This window comes from Microcebus murinus, chromosome 9 (genome assembly GCF_040939455.1).
Source record: "Microcebus murinus isolate Inina chromosome 9, M.murinus_Inina_mat1.0, whole genome shotgun sequence".
NCBI lineage: Eukaryota > Metazoa > Chordata > Mammalia > Primates > Cheirogaleidae > Microcebus > Microcebus murinus.
Genome location: NC_134112.1, coordinates 28,750,220 through 28,771,926, shown reverse-complemented (window position 1 = coordinate 28,771,926; position 21,707 = coordinate 28,750,220). Strand labels below are relative to the sequence as shown.

At 45.9% G+C, this 21,707-nt stretch overlaps 1 protein-coding gene, 1 long non-coding RNA gene and 1 other non-coding gene across 3 annotated transcripts; 2 read left to right on the top strand and 1 right to left on the bottom strand.

Annotated features, from left to right (window-relative positions):
* The first annotated feature begins 687 nt into the window (after positions 1 to 687).
* On the top strand, positions 688 to 7,306 carry LOC105875885 (uncharacterized). Its single transcript, XR_001156170.2, has 4 exons — positions 688 to 763; positions 2,681 to 2,714; positions 3,095 to 6,029; positions 6,890 to 7,306. It is a non-coding gene; the product is annotated as an uncharacterized LOC105875885 (long non-coding RNA).
* On the top strand, positions 2,772 to 2,840 carry LOC142873212 (small nucleolar RNA SNORD93). Its single transcript, XR_012921253.1, has one exon. It is a non-coding gene; the product is annotated as a small nucleolar RNA SNORD93 (small nucleolar RNA).
* On the bottom strand, positions 5,739 to 21,205 carry LOC105875886 (ferroportin-like). Its single transcript, XM_012773298.3, has 6 exons — positions 20,871 to 21,205; positions 20,297 to 20,423; positions 17,412 to 17,666; positions 14,734 to 15,444; positions 9,702 to 10,000; positions 5,739 to 5,984 (listed from the first exon to the last, which is right to left on the bottom strand). Exons 1-5 carry the CDS (start codon positions 20,925 to 20,927, stop codon positions 9,744 to 9,746), a joined length of 1,407 nt encoding a protein of 468 aa, XP_012628752.2. The 5' UTR covers positions 20,928 to 21,205; the 3' UTR covers positions 5,739 to 5,984; positions 9,702 to 9,743.
* Positions 21,206 to 21,707: the final 502 nt, after the last annotated feature.

Here is a 21,707-nt window from a genome sequence, read left to right as displayed (position 1 = left end):
TAGGGGAGAATCCTTCCTTGTCTCTTCCTAGTTTCTGGTGGGGACGACAATCCTTGGCATTCCTGAGCTTACAGCTGCATCACTCCAATCTCTGCCCCTGTCCTTACATACCCTCCCTGTGTGCCTCTGTCTTCACATGGCGTTTGACACCATGTGATAAGGACACGAGTTATGTTGAATTAGGAGGGTCCACCCCAATGACCTCATCTTGACTTCATCTACTACAGTTGCCACTTTGCACCACTGTTTCCAAATTAGGTCACCTTCACAGGTGCTGGAGGTTTGGACTTTAACCCATGTAGGGTGTACAACTCAATCCATAAAACCTATGTTCTGTGTACAGCGCTGCATACCCAGCCAGCCAATGGAACTGTATGTTTTACTGCAGTCAAGATGCTCCCCTGTCCCCCACCAGTGACACAGAGGTGACACAGAGGTGCTTTGGGGACAAGACATTTGCAGCCCTTGTCCATCGTTCTAAGCATGCAGCCCAGGGGTGGTGGGATTTCCAGGCACCCGGCAGGACAGGGTAAGGCGGGGCAGGGGATACCAGGGCCGAGGAGGACAGGACGGGGCAGGCCCCGTCCTTGCAGCTGGCAGGGGGCGCGCGAGGGCCTCTGGGCGCGCTGGCGGGGCGGGAGCCGGGGCGGGAGGGGCGCTTGGGCGACTTTTTGGTTGGCTGCCGCCCGCGTGCTGACGGCCCAGACTCTTTTAAACTTGATCTCTCAGGCGCCTTCCCCTTTCCGCCGCGGCGCGCGACTTGGTAAGTGGCTCCGCACCGGCTGGACTCGGGAGCCGGCCACATGGCTTCGGGTCGCTCCCGGGGCCCTGCCTGGGCGCGCCCCTCGGCGCCCCTGGGCGCGCCAGACCAGGCGGCGGGGACAGGAGTTCGGACTCAGCTCGGCGCCCTCGGAGAGCTTCTGCTCCGGCCCTGTGGGGTGGAGACGTCCTCGTGGTGCCTGGGCCCTCCCCCCCCCCCAGCCAGTGCCCTTGTGGCGCCTTCGGGGGCAACTCTCCCCTGTCCCAGGGATCCCCACCTCCCCCAACCCCCGCTCAGCCAGAAGCCACCAGGCGCCCGTCCCCTCCTGTGCCTGTGGCCCTGCCGTCAAGGGATCCTGTCCACCGGTAGCTTCTAGCCCCCTTTTAAGTCAAAGGATCCCGTTTCGAGAATGAGACTCCACCCCGGGGCGGAGGCGCAGAGCCCGGGACAGTCTCCGGGTCCTTGGCGCACTCGGGGCTCCCGCCAGCCCAGAAACTCCTATTTAGGAAGCGAATGAGATCAGGGAGCCGAGCAGTGTGGTGACAGTGTTAGCAACAAGCGGGCGTAATTTCGCCACGCAGCCACTACTCGGCTACAAATGTCATTCAGTTGTCACTTTGCACCACTGGATATTTTTTTTTTTTTTTAAATCTGAGGGTTAGGGTCTTGCGGGAAACGACGACTACTGGGAGGCGAGCAAAGTGCCGCGAGCCTTCCTGAGGTCCTGCACTTGTCTCCCCCAGATCTACCTTTGCAGCGGCGGGCCCGCCCCCAGCATTTTCAGGGTGTGAGGCCCGTCCTGGGAGAAAGTCTGAACCCTGGGTTCTGACTTGGACCAGGCATTGATTGAGTGCCCAACTTCTGTCCGCGAAGTGGTTCTGGGGTGTGCGTAGGCGCGCCCGGCTCCCGAGAGCATTACTGAGCATTCTCGCTGCTTGTTACTGGCACAAATTGCTGTGCAAAACGATGTTCTCCGAACTTAGTAAAGTTAGTAAAAATCTAAATTTAGGTGGGAAGGAAGGAAGGAATCTTTGTGGCCATCACAGATGCCATTTAATAGTTTTGTGTCGAAATGTGAGGCTTGTGGTCGGCAGGTCTTCCTCCGTTGTGAAACATCGTTACTGCCTTTTTAATGGTTTGCAAACCAAATGGGACGTAGACATTACCGTGCTTTTAAAGAGGAAAAAAAATGTGCTGATGCATCCTGCATTCTAAGCACCTTTTTTTCAATTAAATATATGGCCCCAAAACACAGGGACAATTTCCCCTGCCCTGAAGACCTCGATCTCTGGTGAGTACCCCTACACCACAGGGAAACGCAGTGGCTTTGTGGGACCATTGTTTTAGGTGTTGGGGATTCCTGTTGATCCAAATTGTTTTAACTATTCCGTTTGATCTGTGAGAGACACCTCTGCTAGTGTCTATTTAAGGATTGTGGAAGCTGAACAAGAGCCCAGGCCCAGAAACTAATGTCTGCGGCCAGCTGGACTCTGCCCCAGAGTAAACAAGTTTGGGGCTTCCTTTGGTTTTTAAATCTATGAAAGATTTGTTTCCAGTTTTCCTAGGTAAATACTGTTGCTGATGATGTTTCTTTAAAATGGATACTATTCCACCCTGATGTAACAGGCAATGCCAGAAAGATGGTGACTGGGGACATAAAATAGATTCCCATGGTCTGTGAGCTTAGTTCACTCCATTTTACTTCTAGGTGGAAAATAGGATATGCTAGTGTCAGGAAATTTGGAGAAAACAACTTTGTACAGAAATTCTATTCAAAGGTAGCATTTTATTCATGAAAGGTAGCTAGTAGATGGCCACAATATAAAGGCCATGCTGTTTTTTAAAACAAAAAGTTAGGGCATGACACTCTCACCATTGTTCATGTCGCTTTTTTTTTTTTTTTTTTTTTTTTTTAACCAGGTTCAGTGGAGTTCAAGTTGTTGATGAACTTAAGGTATGCACCAAAATGGAAAGACTCTGGCTACAGTTCTTAATAGTTGAATAGACTTCTTGGCCAAGGATGAGAACTCTAATCTGATTGAATTCTGCTCTGATGGGTTAAAGGATTTACCTGAGGCCAAGTTGATATGCAGGAATTTACTAAATGGAATCACATCACCCCATTTAAAAAATTATGCTCCAGCTAAAAAGAGAAAAAAGCTAGTAAATGGATGATACTTCTTCATTCAGCCAAGAAAAAGACAGTATTTTGAGCAAAAAATTTGGCAGTGCAGTGGGGGATTCTATTTACTTATTTGCCCAGTTTTTGTAAACAATTTAGACACTGCTGGTTTTTGTTACTTAATAATACATATTGTGATATTTCTTTTACAGGTCTGGTGCCTCAAAGAATCTGTTTTTCAAGTGGATAAGGAGAGTTTGAGTATGTGACCATTGATATATTCAGACTAGAGGTTTTTGCTTTTTTGTCCCTTTTCAGGATGGTAGCAGGGGTGAATTTTGAGATAGTCCCAATTATCTATAGGAGAATTTATCTGAGAATTCTGTGCCTCTGCCCTGTAGCTGAGTTGGCCCCATAGTGAATTTCTGTAGAATTCAATTCCATTATTTAAACTAGTTTTTCTATCTACTAGCCCTGGTCTGAAACTTGATACAGTGCTAACGCCAAAGAGCAAGTCCTTAATCCTGGTTCATGTGCTCTACAAAGATATGACTAAGTCTAGTTCTGAAAGTGGGAGTTTTAGAACATAGTAATTCTAACTAGATGATCTATTTCACAACTAAGACTACTTTATGAACTGTGCTTTAACTTATAAAAGTCATTTTTTGAGTCCCATTCTTTTGATTATTCTGAAAATATGTTTTATAGGATATTCATAAATAATTACTGTTGAATATATATGGCAATGGTGGGCTTAATTCTACCTAAGATTAAAGTATCTCACTTTTAAAAACTTAGTTTGTGTGCGTGTATTTTTTGGTAGCTTCTGGGTAGTTTGTGTATTTCATATACTACAGATTTTTCTGCGCCTGTTCTACGTCTTGATTGTGGAAGGACTATGCATTTGTCAAGTCTCATACTTAATAGCTGCACTTTAAATCTCATCTGTAGTATGGCACTTTCCCCTCAGTTTTTTCATAGTCCATTCTAGTGGCCACGAGGGAATGGGGTGTGAAAATTCTATTAACCATTGCTCTGTTAATGCTCCTGTGGATTTGTTGCAGCCTTGCTTTCCATATTGGCTATTTTCCATCCCAAGAAACTTGATGTCCTTGGCAGATACTAGCTAGCCAGGAAATTAGAAAAATGAGGTTAGATGCTGAGTAGTTGTGGGTTGAGCTCAAAACATGATGCTGTGTAAACCACATGATTGACTGAAAGCCAGCCTATGAAGGTTTTTCCTTGGAAGATTCAAGGATGCTTCTGAATGGAGGGATAGGTTCAAGTATTGAGGAGGCATTGTTATTTCCTGTAGATGATTGGTCTAAACATAGGGCCTGTTGAGCCCTACCTTGGTGACCAAAGTACTTCTGACAATGGGCTGAGTTGTGCCATCTTGCCTGTATGGGCAAACAAAGCCCTTCAGATATGTCCCCTTAAGGTTCCAGGTTTTAATGACTCCTTACTGCTCCCCCCATCACCAAATCCCTTTCCCTATGCCGTAGTGATAACAGAATTTATCCAAAACAGTGCCTTGGTTAAGAAGTCTAGCATCATCAAAGAAAATGGGGTGAGTTCTGCAGAATCAACTCCCTCCTTGCTTCAGTGCATGCCTGCATGTTCAGCACAGCTAAAGCAGGAACGGAAAGATGCCAACATGACTTACACTACCAGACCACTCCTTTGTGCTCATGTGCCCTGAAGGGGAGTGAAACAAACCTGGAGTTGAATGAAATGTTTTCAAAGTGGAACTTACTAATTCCAAGGCAGGAACTTGGGTATGAAGAGAATCTTTAATTATGACTATAAAAGAAATTGTGATTTGAATACAGTTTTTATGCTAATGATACTAACCTCCCCAGATAGTGATGGAACTTGCCCAGTATAACAATGGTGCCACTGTTGTATCAGTTTAGGTAGATTGAGTCATACATAATTTGATTTCAAGCCCATTTTGTCTAAAGAACTCTACAGTGTTCGTAAGTGCTTGAGTACAAGTAGATTTTTTTCTTACAAGTAAGCAAATCTTGTTTAAGTGAGTATGTCAGACTAAATAAAGTATTTGTAATTTTGAGAGTCCTAAAGCCTTAAATATTTAATGATATAATTTGGCAACTATTTGCTGACCTGCCATATGTTAAGTCCTGTGATAGAGATAATTCCTAACTTTATCGAGCCTGCACAGTGTGATTTATTCATTTCAATATGTAAGAAGGAGCTGGTTAGACTGTGCACTTCTGTTGTAAGGAATAATTTCTCTTAGTGTTTGGGTCAATATCTGAAAAATTCAATTGTTAGAACAAGCTGTGAAGAGACTATCATGTCTCTTTATACATGGTAACATCACCACATTCCCAAAATAATTTGAGGTGGTCTATAAACAAATATCAACCTGCAATAATTAGAAGAAGGAATAAAAGTTCAGCGAGATGAGAGCAAGAATAAAAACTGAGCCATCAGGTCTCATGCTGTAGGGTCTGGCCGATTTGGCTCTTCCTAAGTGCAAAGAGCCAACTGGCCATGCCAATTAGCAACTTGGCAGTTGCACAGAGCTTCAAAACGGAGGAGGCGAGTAGTAATTTGCATACTAGGCTCCCCAAACTCAAGTGAGGTCGCTCTTTGTTCCCTTCATGATCTCAGGTATGTAGTTTGAAGGAAGAGTAGAATGGAAGGTATCTGGATAACTAAATGGGAGCCTAGAGAAAGTGGGGATTGATGCATTTGGCTCTGGAGCAGGGGGGTCAGTTGACCTGGTGACCTGTGAGGCCAGGCCCTCCCAGCTGGTTGCCTGGCCAAAGCCAGGGTTAACCCAGGAAAACCATGCTCAGGTTGTGTGAACAGATAATCAGCCAGAGATGTGTTTGAAAGGCTTATTATTTTATAACTCATAACAATGCCTTTTCAAAATTTACCTTGTATTCATCAATTGAAAATTTCTGATTCCAATGTTTTGTCTTTAATATAAAATCGTGATGACTCGCAATCTGGGATTATGCCACCAAGACCCCCTAGTGGAGTTCATCTGTATCTCAGGGGCCAATGGTCTTGAGGAGCCCTCCTCCACTTCCATCTGCATTTCCACAAGGACAACTCCACACCGGTCTGTTTCAGAGACACAGAGATAAAATCCAGTCAAATCAGTGTAATGTATGTCACCTTGCTTTTGTTTCTGGGAACGGCAGAATGTTGTCTAATACCATTGATTTTTCCAGCCGGACAACTGCCCTAGCGTGTCAACCCCGCTCTTTAGGGCTGAAGCCTGTTGTATCATTTATAGGTTTCTCACTGTCGGGAAATATGTGGAAATTTGGGAATCAGAGTTTAAAACTTCACTCCAATGTGGTAGCCACTAACCACTAGGCTATCAGTACTAGTCCAAACTGACATGCTGTAGGGGTGAAAAACATCAGGTGTGAGGAATTAATTTGAGAAAATATAAAATACCTCAATTTTATATTGATTAGAAGTAAAATGATATTTTGAACATACTGGGTTAAATGAAATAAATTTCTAAAACGGTGTGTGATTTGCATTATATTTCCACTGGACGGCACTGGTTAAAATATGATGATCAAAATAATCATGGAAATATGCAAATAGTGGCTCCACAACCCGAGAGCGAGAGAAACGTCGCTCTTCTACTATATAGGACCTTGAGGAAAAAGAAGAGTAAAATTAGCACTTAAGATGCACAAATTATAGGAAAGTAGCTATGTTTTTTTCAAGGGCAGAAGGTGTGGGGTAGATAGCTATTATTACTTAGAAGATTCTATACTCAAGCTGCTAATACATCTGAACTTTTTTTTTTTTTGAGACAGAGTCTCACTCTGTGAGACTAGGGCTAGAGTGCCATGGTGTCAGCCTAGCTCACAGCAACCTCAAACTCCTGGGCTCAAGCAATCCTCCTGCCTCAGCCTCCCAAGTGGCTGGGACTACAGGCATGTGCCACCATGCCTAGCTAATTTTTTCTCTGTTTTTAGTTGTTCAGCTAATTTTCTATTTTTTAGTAGACACGGCATCTCCCTCTTACTCAGGCTGGTTTCCAACTCCTGACCTTGAGCAATCCACCCGCCTTGGCCTCCAAGAATGCTAGGATTACAAGTGTGCGCCATCGCGCCCGGCCTGAACATTTTAAATAAAGACCTTAGAATGTATTCATTAAACACTTTTCTGTCTGTACCTACTCTGTGCAAGCATTTGCATGTTCATTAAAATAATCAAGGGTGAAAGGACTTTGTATGCTATGTCTCATCAAAATACGACTACCAGGCCGGGCGCGGTGGCTCAGGCCTGTAATCCTAGCACTCTGGGAGGCCAAGGTGGATGGATCACTCAAGGTCAGGCGTTGGAAACCAGCCTGAGCAAGAGTGAGACCCTATCTCTACTAAAAAAAATAGAAAGAAAATAATTAGCCAATTAAAAAAAATATAGAAAACATTAGCCAGGCATGGTGGCACATGCCTGTAGTCCCAGCTACTCGGGAGGCTGAGGCAGGAGGATTGCTTGAGCCCAGGAGTTTGAGGTTGCTGTGAGCTAGGCTGATGCCACGGCACTCACTCTAGCCTGGGCAACAGAGTGAGACTCTGTCTCAAAAAAAAACCAAAATTCCTTCTGAAGAATCCCTATGGAGAATAGTTCTGGTTTCCTTATCTAGTTGGTTTGGGGGTGTGTGTATAGCAGTGTCTTTCAGGTGTTTTTTTTATGGGAGGGGCGACGTTGTGGGAGGTGGTACCATAAATATCACCAGAATTTGTATAAAGTACTCTAAAAATTACGTTAAGCAAAATGTTCCATTAAATCCTCTCCCTCTTCCCTTGTTTTTACTTAACTGTTTTGCTCTAAAAAGGAGGTCTGTGTAAAATCCTATTTTGGATTTTTCTTGCTACTAACAATGGCTTTTTGTCTTTTTGTTTTTAACAATAAGTGAATTCTTCCCTTAGTTTTCCCATTTCTCTTAAGTAGTTCTTGGTGTTGGGATGCAGGGGGGCAAATTTGGCCACCTCAGAGATATTTTGGTCATCCAGAGACACTTTTGATTGTCAAAACTGGGTAGTTTATGTGTGGTGCTACCAGCATCTAGTAGGTAAAGGCCAGACATGTGGCGCAATATCTGCAGTGCACAGGACAGCCGATATAGCAAAGGATGACAATTCCAAATGTCCATAGTATAGAGGTGGAGAGATGCTATCTTAGAAGATGTCATTCCCATCCCCCAACTTTCACCCTGTAAGGTGCAACTGAGTTTGCTACAGGTTATTCCCAAAATGTGACTTTCCTACATACAAAAAAGTTCTCTGACGCCCAAGGAAGCTATCATCATCATTTTCAATTCTAAGTGAAACTTATAGATCGTGACATTTATAAAGCATTAATTCCATATTCTTTTTTTTTTTTTTTGTCTTTTTACACCATGATTCTACAGCATAGTAATTCATTCTTTTTTTTTTTTTTTTTGAGACAGAGTCTCACTTTGTTGCCCAGGCTAGAGTGAGTGCCGTGGCGTTAGCCTGGCTCACAGCAACCTCAAACTCCTGGGCTCAAACAATCCTGCTCCCTCAGCCTCCCAAGTAGCTGGGACTACAGGCATGTACCGCCATGCCTGGCTCATTTTTTCTATATATATTAGTTGGCCAATTAATTTCTTTTTTTTCTTTTTTTTTTTTTTTTAGTGCTTGGGGAGAGATGTAATCTTTCTAATTTTATAGTAGAGATGAGGTCTCGCTCTTGCTCAGGCTGGTTTCGAACTCCTGACCTCCAGCAATCCCCCTGCCTCGGCCACCCAGAGTGCTAGGATTACAGGCATGAGCCACCGCACCCGGCCATAATTCATTCTTTTAAGCAAGAGGTATATAGATTTTCTTCTAGCCTCCTCAAAAAGCTAGCATTGATTTTTTTTTCTCTCTCTCTCATTTTTCTTTTTTCAAACAGGGTCTTGCTCTGTTGCCCAGGCTACAGAATGCAGTGGCATCATCATAGCTCACAGCAACCTCAAAGTCCTGGACTCAAGTGATCCTCCCTCAGCCTCCCAAGTAGTTGGGACTAGAGGCATGCGCCACTATACCCGGTTAACTTTTTTAACTTTTTGTAGAGACAGGGTCTCACTATGTTGCTCAGGCTGGTCTTGAACTCGAAGCCTCAAGTGATCCTCCCAGCTCAGCCTCTCAAAGTGCTAAGATTACAGGCATGACCAGAAACTCACAATGTACTCATCACAGACCTGTGGTCCTCTTAACCAGACCTGGTCTCAGCTTGATCACTGAGGCGAAGCTGGGCCAAGGCAGCGGTGAGACTGCCAGATTTCTGGCCTGGCCCAGAGTCCACACACCACACAAAGGTTGGATCATGATCTGTTTCTCCAGCAAATAGCTTCAGTGCTCGTTAGAGACACTTAGCTCATCAAAAGAACATTCAAAAACTAGCAGAGGAACAAAAACCCCACACTCAAAGGATTGAATCCAAATAGCATGCCCCACCAGCCTGATCTAATTTTAACACTGACCAGAATATTCTAATTTTAGAACCCAAAGAACAATAAAAACCCTGAAACACTGAGTTATTATATTGGCAAAATTAAAACAAGCCCCTTCATCTTGTCTGGGGTGGAATCTCGGACTTTAATTAATGGGTGCGCCATGAGTCAGACCCCTTCAAACTCTGGCTAGCCCCACTGCCACTTAACGCAGTGGATGCTGCTAGCAAAAGTTGGTGACATAATTGCTCTCCCAGGTGGCAATGAGCACAAGGTGGGCACCTGGAAACAGTCAGTGTGAGATGGGGCCGGTGTTCCTAGAGCTCTGGGAAGCCGGAGGCGCTGCTCACCTCTCAGGTTAAAGGCGTCCAGGTGCCTTTCTTCATTGTCTTCTAGGCTTGGGCGTTTTTAATCTTACACTTTCTTGCATAAAAAAAATACAGCATGTGCCCTGTGGTCACAAAAGGTATGGAGATGAAGACCAGCACGCCAAACTGCTGCGGCCACGGGGCCAGCATGACGAGAACGAAGTGGATGAGGTCCATGAGGTAGTTCAGGGAGCACTGCACGCCGTTCACAGCCCCTCGCTCCACTTCTGGAATGTTCTCCTGGAGAAGCTGGGTCACGGTGAGGTCAAAGGACCAGAGGCCTGCGGGGCAGCCATGTAGGGGGCAAAGAAAGCGAACAGATGTCAGAGGACATTGGTGGGAAATCTGCTCTGCCATTGACTAGCACTGTCGCCGTGGGCGAACAAAACTTTCCATTACTCAGTTTCCTCATCTGCGAAATGGGAATATTTCAGGCACTGTCTCACTGGGGAATTCTGTGAGATGATATTGTGAGCCGTGTGGCGCTGTGCCTGGCCGCCTGTGCGTGGTAGTTTCTGTCGTCATTCGTGGTATCATATTTATCCTTTTCAATCACCATTATCATCACTATAACTTCCCTATATGCACTGTAACTTCATTTTGGACGTATTTATTTATACCTTCACTTCCCTGCGAAAATGTTCAGGACAGAAAAGCAGAGACTTGTGCTTCAAACCTAGTTCCAATTCTAGATTTTCCTTTCTCCCTCCTGGTTCAGCAAAGGAAGAATTGGCCTCATTTCCCAGGCCCCCCCTACGTTGAACCACACACAGAGGCTGCGTCTGGTTACACTTCAGAAGCAGCTGCAGGCCCTGCTGTGCAAACAGCATTAGAGCAGAAGCCAGCTGTGGAGATGACAGTGTTGCTCTCCCATGACAGCATCTCCACAGGGGTGTTCGTGCCTGCCCCCATGGGGACCTGCTCCCAGCTTCTTCTTTATTTTATTTTGTGAGACAGAGTCTCACTGTGTTGCCCAGGCTAGAGTGCCATGGCATCAGCCTAGCTCACAGCAACCTCCAACTCCTGGGATCAAGCGATCCTCCTGCCTCAGCCTCCCGAGTAGCTGGGACTACAGGCATGCACCACCATGCCCGGCTAATTTTTTGTATATATTTTTAGTTGGCCAATTAATTTCTTTCTATTTTTAGTAGAGATGGGGTCTCACTCTTGCTCAGGCTGGTTTTGAACTCCTGACCTGGAGCAATCCACCCGCCTCGGCTCCCCAGAGTGCTAGGATTACAGGGGTGAGCCACTGTGCCCGGCCTGCTCAGCTTCTGCCGGCCTGGCTGATTTCCCAGCCAGCTGGGCTTCTAGATGCTCCCTGGGGTCCAGCTCCGGCCCTGCGAAGGCCTCCAGGTTGCCTCTGTCCTGATCCCTGGATTCAGCTGTGGACTCAAGAATGACTTGGAGATAATGTGTTGTGACCCGCAGTGTCTGCCCATGCAGAGCACCAGCCAGGCCCTCTGTCCTCCTGGGCTAGCCACCCAGCCGTGGCCCCCACATGGGGGTCCTGACCAGGTCCACCACCCTCCCGAGCTGTCCTGACCACCCTGATGGCCTTTAAGTCTCTCAGAGCTTGGCCTGCCAAGGACCTTGTTCCACACCGGGCTCTGACTCAGAGCTCACCTGTAAAATCCCCACACCTGGCCCTTAGCAAGTGGTGCTTACAAAGTTAGGAAGTATTTGTAAAATACTGCAGTGCAGTTGTACCATGTGAAATGCTCAAAGAATTCTGAGCTAGTTATGCACTGAAAATTATCTCTGAATTGAGGGCACAGAGGTACAGTTCTGAGATTTTAAGAAGCAAAATGAATTGTAAGCAATGTGCCACATCTTGTTGTAGCCAGAGTTCTGTAACTCAGTTCCCACCAGGGTGGAAACAGGTATTTACTGGGCAAATACCTAGGATGAGCCCTGTGGTTGGTGCTACATGTTGGATACCAAGGCAGGCCACAGGCCACAGGCCACACCACCCAAGGAGATGACCAGTCATCACAGCCACCTGGCCGGACCGTGCTGACAAAGACATAATAAATACATCCTTTTGGGCACTGGTGTTTTTAATGCCTGCAGTTGCAACCCCTCACCACCGAGCCCAAGGTCATTTGTCACCCTGCCAGGAATAAATGTAAATGCTACGTGCTGGCACTGGGCGTGAGGCGTCTAGAAGCGTCCGCTTCACCATTCAGCACTGCGGTTCTCTCTGTCTCTCTGCCCACCCCACACCCACCCCTCGCACAGCAGCGCTTGTGAGAGTTGCAGCTAAAATATAATAATCACAATGAGGACTGAAGGCGAGAGGAAAGCGTTGTGCTAAACATGCTGCCTACGGGGATTATTTCAGTGCACGCTCAGGACGCCCTGGATAGGCAGCTACTGTTACTATTATCCCGTCGCACAGATAAGGACACTGTGACACGGGGACCTTAGGTAACTTGCCAACATCAGCAGGTAGCCTGGCTCCGGGCCCTGAGCTGTCTCCCTCACCAGTGTCAAGGGTGCTCTGTGTCCCTGGAATCCTCATTCAAGACACAGCAAAAACGACTGTTATTATAACACAATGGAGGAAAGGCTGTGAACGCTTTTTCAGATTGCAGGCATTGCTGATGGGTTTCTGTGTTTTCCGAACGGGATCTTTCCTCTGTGTCGGGAAGAACCAAGTTATCCTGGTAGATAGGAGTTGCTGGTGGACTTTTTAAATTCCCTTTTGCACTAAATACTTTATTTTAATACAATGTGAATTGTATAAATCTTAAATGGTCAGTCTTCTCTCAGTTGTTTGTGCAATTAAAGGCTAGGAGAGGGGGCCGGGCGCGGTGGCTCATGCTTGTAATCCTAGCACTTTGAGAGGCCGAGGCAGGAGGATTGCTTTAGCTCAGGAGTTCAAGACCAGCCTGGGCAAGAGCGAGACCCCGTCTCTACTAAAAACAGAAAGAAAATTCATTGGTCAAATAAAAATATATATAAAAAATTAGCCGGGCATGGTGGCACATGCCTGTAGTCCCAGATACCTGGGAGGCTGAGGCGGGAGCATCCCATCACTTGAGCCCAAGAGTTTGAGGTTGCTGTGAGCTAGGCTGATGCCATGGCACTCTAGCCTGGGCAACAGAGTGAGACTCTGTCTCAAAAACAAAATAAAAAAAAAAAAATGGCTAGGACGGCAAGTCAAACCACCCACCAGCTCCCTCATTTAAAATATTTTAGAGGTGGTAATCTCTCGATGAAAGAACAGGGTTCTAAACCAGTAATTTGGAATTAGGAAGACAGTTTCTTTCTCATGCATACTCATTACATCAGAGGAATGTGGTTCCCAGGCTAGCACATTTGTAACCTCTTTAATCCAGGCGACAACCCTCTCATTTCCTCTCTCCGAATATGCCAAAGCTTCTGTAGACCAAAGGGCTCTGGGTCTCCAGGGCACGAATCAGGAACACGTATCCCCAGCCGTGTGGCCCCACCTCACTGTGGGCTCAGAGAGGAGAAGCTGAAGCCTGAGTCCCAGGAGGTTGAGGGACACAGGGGAGGCGCGTGGGAAGGGTTGTTGAGTGAATTGGGAGGACACGCTTGGTTTTTGATCTACACCTTCCAAACCACCACAATGTCCACTCCCCTTCCTGTTTCTGACCTGGGGGTGGGGAATCCCTTTGCTCTGAGCTGTGCCCTCTGGGAGGGGCTTTGGAGGTGGTGACTTTGGATTTGGAGGGGAGGGAGGAGGGCTAGACAAAGAAATGATGTTTTCTGAGTGGAGACCTGATCCTGGGGATTCCACATCAAAGAGCACGGCCTGATCTCTATCCGGGCTGAGACTCTGCAGGCTAATCACTGAGGCCAGAGTGCTGTTAGATGGATGCTTTCAGCATCATCATTGATCCCCAACATGTCACTGTTGGAGTCATCAGGCATCAAATGACCAATTTTTTTTAAATTGTTTTAATAAACACCCTAACCAAATCAGACATGTCATCACTGCCAGGTATGAATGACATAGCTGGGTGGTCACGGTGGCTCATGCCTATAATCCTAGCACTCCAGAGGCTGAGGTAGAAGGACTGCTTAAGGTCAGGAAGTCGAGACCAGCCTGAGCAAGACCGAGATCCCATCTCTAGTGAAAATAGAAAAATTAGCCGGGCATGGTGACACGTGCCTGTAGCCCCAGCTACTCGGGAGGGTGAGGCAGGAGGAACACTTGAGCCCAGGAGTTTGAGGTTGCTGTGAGCTAGGCTGACGCCATGGCACTCTAGCCCAGTAACAGAGCAAGACTCTGTCTCAAAAAAAAAAAAAAAAAATAATAATAATAATAATAATAATGAATGACATATAGTTGATGATAGAGTTCAGAGACCAGGTATTTGGGGAAGACAAGCATATAGACCCTCAAGGTTAGGCACCCTGAAGTCAGGGAAGGATTGCATTGCCCTTCCCCAGGCAGCTAAGGAAAGCCCCACCCCCGACCCCACAGCTGCCATCTTTCTTCTGTCCTCATCCCAGATCTACATCCCAGATCCAGGCCAAAATAGCTGTCTTTACCTCCTAAATAACTGTCTTCACCTCCTCAAATCTCCATGTTTTCACCTTTCTGCTTTGCCTTGGCTCCACTGGCTGCCTTGCCTGGAGCACTCTTTCCTCTCCATGTCACCTGCTTGCCCTCCAGGGATCTCTTAATTGTGCCTTCCTCTAGGAAGGCTTCCCCAACCCCCAAGACCAGATTTGGTGTCCCTCCCGTGTGTCCCCAATCCTTCATCCTGCCCTAACACAGCTCTTATCGCTATATTGTCAACGACTTACTTATTGGTCTCCTGCTCAGACTGTAAGCTCCACGAAGCTAGGACCTTGTCAGATCAAATGACTCTCACATCCCCACTGTCTAGGACAGTTCTTGTCACATAATAGGTTCTTGATGTGTGAATGAGGAAGATTTACAATGGCACAGTGACGAGACCAACAAATGCGTCCAAGGTTACCTAGCAACATCGCAAGCTGCAGAATCCCACGCCAGGACTGACCCACTGCTCACCAATTCGTGCCAGGATCACTCCCGAGAAGAGCAAGATGATGGAGATGTAAGATTCGGGGGGCTCGGGGCGCTGCTGACCGTCAAACAGAACCGTGCTGTTGGTCCAGTGGATGGAGGAACGGTCTGGGAGGATGGGTTGGTTCAGGTTCCTTTCGAAGGGATAAACATGCACCTGGTCCTCCTTCAGCAACTCATGGTTTGAAGATGAATTTTTGCTTAAGTGAAGTGAGACAAAAGCCAGATCAAAAGGACTTCCAGGAGCGAAGACAGAAAACACGCAGAGCATTAGACAGCCTAAGTGGAGCCAGCTGGATATGACGCCGGTCGTGACCAAGCCGTAGCGGCCCCGGAGCCAGGTGAAGAGAATTGTGCCCATCAGGCCAGAGAGAGCCGAAAGGGCCGTGAGGATGCTAAGCAGGGAGCCTCCGATGCCTTGCGTGTAGGCGAAGCCAGTGGTGATGCAGTCGAAGCCCAGGACTGTCATGTAGAGAAAGGCCAGGCCCAAGCCAGCCAGGAAGACGGTCTGCCTGCGGTAGGCTTCCCACCCCTCACGGCACGTGCGGAGCAGCCTCCGCAGCTTTCGAAGGCCAAGAGGAAACCCTGTGGTTGTGGCCTGTTGTCCTTTAAGTCTAGACTTGTGGTCCTTTGGCTTTTCCAAAGTTCTGGGCTTGTAGGTGAATCCATCTGTGGTTTCCCAAGAGTCCATTTGCCCTGAAATAAAATCCAGATAAGCTTAAAGTTAGTGCCCTGCCCATCTCCCCTCATCCCATCCCCAACCTCATCTGCTTCTTTGTTGGACAATTCCTGTGTTCACTGGTGGCTTCCTACTCCACGCGCCTGTGTCCCTTGGCCTAAAGAGCTCTCTCCAGCCACGGGAACACGAGGCACAGGCTGTTGGTGCCCTGCAAACAACTCCCACCCCATGAGTGCCGAGAGTTGGTGGACGGACACCCCAGTTCCCTTGGACCTTGGTGGAACAGTTCTAGGCTTGTCCTACAGTCTCTCAGATGGTCCTCAGCAGGACTGAGCCCAACTGCCCCCAGTGGTGACACTTATATTAACACACCCTTTATGGGCTTTTCTCTCTTCCTGCCTCACTTCCCAGTCCCTCACCATGCTTCCTGGGATCACCTTCCCAATACATTAGTTTTTACCCCAAACCCTTGTCGCAAGGATTGCTCTTGAAAGAACCCAAACTAAGACACATAGTTAAGCCAGGAAGGTGGCATTGAAAAGAGGAGGTCACAGAGGAGGGTACAAGACAAAATGTCACGTGCTTGAAACTTGGCCATGAGCTCCTGGGAAAGAGTGATAGATATTTCCTCTGGTTATTTTTTTGAAGAAACAGATATTTATGAAAAAATATGGCAAATACCTTTCAGTCTTCCAGGATAGAACAGACAATGACTAGAAACAGATTGAAAATGTATATAGCCACTTGTGAGAGGTGTTTAGCACGAATTAAGACTAGTTCTACTCAGAACTAGAGAAGTCAAATAAGGCTCTGGAGGAAGGAGAGAGGGCAGGTGGGCCAGTCCATTCTAGACCAACTATTAATTCAGAGTGTCATACTATGGGAAGTACGATGCTCTTAATTACAGAAATGAATTTTTTGACAGAATAGTTTAAAAAAAGATAGCAATAACAACAACGATGGAAAAAATACCTAACATTGAAGTAAGTTTTGCTATATGCTAGATAGTAAAATAAACTATCTTATTGTTTATGGACAGCCTCATGAAATCAGTTCTCCCTTACAGCCCTATGAAATCAGTTCTGTTTTTGTCTTAACAGATAGTGACAGAGAGCATATGACTAAATTAACCTAACAAGGACACAGAGGTAATAAGTGGCAGATGGGAAGGATATAGCTCACTCCGTCTATCCATTCATCGTCTAAATATGTATATGTATCTATTTACCCCTCTCTACAAATATATGCATTTTATTTACTCCATGAGATATGGTGGACTTTAACTACAAAACAACTTGATAGAAAAGAGAATTGATTATAAGAATTCCAGAAAGAGAAACTGATCTGAAGCAATTCCTGGACTGTGTTGTATCAAGCAGATGGGCAGTGTTGTCAATAGGCAGGGATGACTCTTTGTTTAGGAGAATAAAGTCATGTCTATTGGCAGGTCCTCTTTCCTTTTATCCTCACTGTACTATTAGGGAATTTCTGATTTTTTTAAAAAAGAAAAACACTGTTTATAATACGGATGACCAATTCATTGCATTGTCTTGACCAAAGAGCAGCTCATACTTCTTGATACAGTTGTCTCTCTAATGTAGACTCTTTAGGGAGGCTGTTTATAAGTGAGACAGGAAGGAGTAATTTGCCCCCAGGACTGTGGGATAGGTTGTGCAGGTTGTATACTGCACAATCCCATGGCAGTGCTACTTACATTGGAGTCTTTCTGAATGGAGCCCCTGGAGTTATGCAGTACACAACCTGTGTAACTGTACAAGGCAACCCCGCCTGCCCCCACCATTAAGATCAGCCATATGACCTGCATGACCAATGGCATAGCTGGAGTTTCTCATTTATCACTGTTTCTAGGCACATTTGCAGACAAAGTGTTGAGATTATGCTCAGACACAAGTTCTGGAAAGCAGAAATGAACACTGACATAAAGGAGAAAAAAGAACAAGAGCACTCTCTGAGTTTACATTACCTTGAATGTTCACAGCCTCCTGTTGCCTTTCTAGGAAGTTCCCCCCTGTGTGTTGCTGGGGTTTAACAGCCAATTGGGGAACTAGTTGATAAACCCTGGACAGAAATAGAAACTCTACAAGAAGTGAAACCAAGTTCCATCCGAGAATGAAACCACAACCGATCACATGAGATGCCCATGTCATCACCTGGCCCACAGAAAGGGGAGCAAATATATTGATGATCTGGTCCAGCCGCCGGACTGTAGCATTCATCACTGTAAGTGAGAGGAGGGAAACATTGCAACTTAGTGAGTGAGTCCTTCCTTCTGGTGAATTTAACATCATGCATTTGCTAGATTTGCTAGCCATGCACTGAGTAAATGATAGTGAAAACAGGAAAGATCCCTTTGGGTTTAACTATAGGATTTGCAACCAAGAAAAGACCTTCCAGATCAGTTCTGTTGGAACTTGGACAATTAACCCATAAGTGAACTGAGGCATAGAGAAATGAGGTTACTTGGAGCTAATTATTCTAACTCCCATCTATCTCAGCACTCTCTCCCATCACAACCTGCCATCTTAAAAACAACAACAATAATATTAATAGCCATTGTTATAACTAACATGTTGACGGGGAGGGAGGTGACGAAGGGAGGGTAGAGGACAGAATTAGTCAAATACTTACTTTGTGCCAGGCACAGAGTTCTACACTTTCTACATATATTCATCTCAATCTTCACAACAACTCTCAGAAGTCAGTAATGTTCCCCTTTTACAAATTAGGAAACTGAGACACAAAGAGGTGAATTTGTTTGCTCAAGGTCAGAAAGGTGGAGATGAGATTCAAACCCAGGCAGGCTGACTCAGAAATGTATTGTCCTAACTCTTCCACGTTCATGGAAGAATATATTTACCAAATCATTTTTTAAATGGTACTGAACTTCAACCAGAATCTTTAGATTTATTTTAGATCTGCTTTTATTTTAGATTTATTTATAATTAATTAATAGAGAATAGGAAGATATTCTTCACCCAGAGACAGAGAGCACTTAAGACATCATGCCACCAGGCTTTTACTAACATAGCTGTTTTATTTTGGGTGGTGTTATTTAAGCCGCAATGCATCCAAATAAGTACAGTTTAAAAGAAAAGATGATTATAAGGGGTTTCTACTCTTTGTAAGGCATAATTTTAATAGATTCCTCCTTAGTAGCTTCCTTTATCTTAGCTATCAACTCTCATGAACATTTGCTAGCAGAGAGTACCGATTGCACAAATATAGAGTAGGACAAGCTGGCTTTAAGTTGGCAATTTGAATATACCGCAATGTGAATGATCCAAGTTTTATAAATGGAAGGAAAAACAAAGAAGATGCCAGAGTCTTTCATTTAGCTCCATTATTTTTTTAAAAAATTCTATTCCTACTTTCAGACTAATCAATGGTCACATTTAAGGATTTCATTTTTTTTTTTTTTTTGAGACAGAGTTTCACTCTGTTGCCCTGGCTAGAGTGCCGTGGTGTCAGCCTAGCTCACAGCAACCTCAGACTCCTGGGCTCAAGCAATCCTGCTTCCTCAGCCTCCCAAGTAGCTGGGACTATAGGCATGTGCCACCATGCCCAGCTAATTTTTTGTATATATTTTTAGTTGGCCAATTAATTTCTTTTTATATTTAGCAGAGATGGGGTCTCGCTCTTGCTCAGGCTGGTTTTGAATGCCTGACCTTGAGCGATCCACCCACCTCGGCCTCCCAGAGTGCTAGGATTACAGGCCTGAGCCACCGTGCCCAGCCAGGATTTTTTTTTTTGAGACAGAGTCTTGCTTTGTTGCCCAGGCTAGAGTGAGTGCCGTGGTGTCAGCCTAGCTCACAGCAACCTCAAACTCCTGGGCTCAAGCGATCCTTCTACCTCAGCCTCCTGAGTAGCTGGGACTACAGGCATGGGCCACCATGCCTGGCTAATTTTTTTCTACATATATTAGTTGGCCAATTAATTTCTTTCTATTTTTAGTAGAGATAAAGTCTCGCTCTTGCTCAGGCTGGTTTCGAACTCCTGACCTTGAGCGATCCTCCCCTGCCTCGGCCTTACAGGCATGAGCCACCCGCGCCCAGCCAGGATTTTTTTTTTTTTAATGGAAGCCTATCACTGCCCAGAATTAAGAAATCTTTTAATTCACTTGTTTTCCAGGTCTAAAATTGCCCAGAAACTTCTGTGGTGTGTTTAAAAGGCTTCTCTCCGGAAAGTGCAGTCTATGTATTCTTTTGATAATAACAATATCAACCACTTCTTAAGCATTTCCTACATGCAGACATAGTGTTAAATGCTTTACAAATCCTGTGTCTCATAGAATCCTTCCCAAAACTACAGATGAGAAACGTATAGTTTGAAGAAATTAGGGAACTTGCCCCAGGGTAACTCTGGTCTGGTTTATTCCAAATAATGTTCTGGTTTTTTTTTTTTTTTTTTTTTTTTGAGACAGAGTCTCACTCTGTTGCCCGGGCTAGAGCGCCGTCGTGGCATCAGCCTAGCTCACAGCAACCTCAAACTCCTGGGCTCAAACGATCCTCCTGCCTCAGCCTCCTGAGTAGCTGGGACTACAGGCATGCACCACCATGCCCGGCTAATTTTTTCTATATATTTTTATTTGACCAATTAATTTCTTTCTATTTATAGTAGAGATGGGGGTCTCACTCTAGCTCAGGCTGGTCTCCAACTCCTGACCTTGGGCGATCCGCCTGCCTCGGCCTCCCAGAGTGCTAGGATTATAGGCGTGAGCCACCACTCCGGCCTGAAATAACATTCTCTTAAAGGCTATTTCTCCTGCCTCTCTCATCGCCCTGCCTGGCCGGGCAGCTCTGTGCTTCTCAGCTGGTCGGGGACACTCTTGGCCCTGGTGGTACTGCTCACCAGCCAGCTGGGCTCTGTTGCCACCCGTGAGGCTCACGATCCAGTCCCTCTGAATGGTGATGGTCAGTGCGGTGCTGGCTAGGTTCGCCAAGGCTGCCAGCGTGGTCACCACCGCGTAGCAGGCCACCTGCCCAGGGAGGGGAAAGGGATTTTGGAACCCCAGAATAGGAATGGAAGCTTATCACTGCTTCCCCGGCCCGCTGGGCTACACACAGGTACTTATGTGACAGCTCAAGGAACAGCTACGTGAACGCAGAGACCTTTGTGAGAAAAAGGTGCGTTGTAGGTTTGGAGCCAACTGCGACTGCGTGAATGCTAAGTGTTTTCTTCTCCCACCCGGTCAGTGCCTCCGAGCCAGCGCCAATGCTAATTTGTACCTTGCAGACGCAGGCTCTGCTGTTCCACCGCATGCATGTCTGTGGGATCCTCAGCTCGGCTCCACAGATTAGGGGAGAGGAGAACTCTAAGAGAAGGTGGGCAGGGCTGCCCAGAGAACGCTCCCCCGAGGGACACGCAGGTCTGTGTCCACGACACACACACACGCGCGCCGGTGGCGCGGGAGGGAGACACTCACCGTCAACCAGCCGTGCCAGATTTGTTCCATCTCCCTCCTGTAGGAGAACACGAGCATCAGGACGATGCAGCAGGCGGTGACAGAGGCGTTCTGAGTGAAGAGGGAGGCGTGAGCAACTGTGAATGGAAACACCCCAGCCCAATATTTACTCTTGGTTTTAAGAGGCGGGTCACAACTACATCATCACTGAATACAGACTAAAGCTGCATTTGGTCAAATCCTGTGGCAACCAGAGTTAGCGCTTTCATGAGCAATCACAGGCTTCAGTAAGAGGAAAAAGTAGGCTCTTGCACTCACTAAAGGCAAAGCCTTTGCAACCACAAGAAAAAAAAAAAAATCTGGACTTTACAAGGGAATGAAAGCATCAGAGAAAGATGATATGGAAGGCTGGATTCTAGGTAAGTCAAGGGACTTAACATTTTCCACTGCTACATCACACTGTTCCGGATTGGATTTGTAACTGAAGTTACCAGTTTGGCCTAAGGACCAACACTGTAGATTTTAAATAAGGTAGCCTTTTCAGTGATGTGGCTTCAGAGAATGCCTTTCCAAATCTCCTAGGTGGAATGAACACAATCGTGTTGACTAGTAATGAAAAGAATACGAAAAACCTAGGATAGCCTACATTCTTATTGGACAAAGGAAGCTTAAGGAGATACAGCCAAAAGCTAAAAGTAGATCTACATTTGAACAAATGAGTCTCCAGATATTAATTACTAGTTCTGACAGATTACCTGGTACAAAAGATATCTTTTACACATAGATACTGTCCTTAATAAAAATAACACAGGTATGTTATATATAGGTAATATCAGAATATTAAAAAGAAAGGATGTT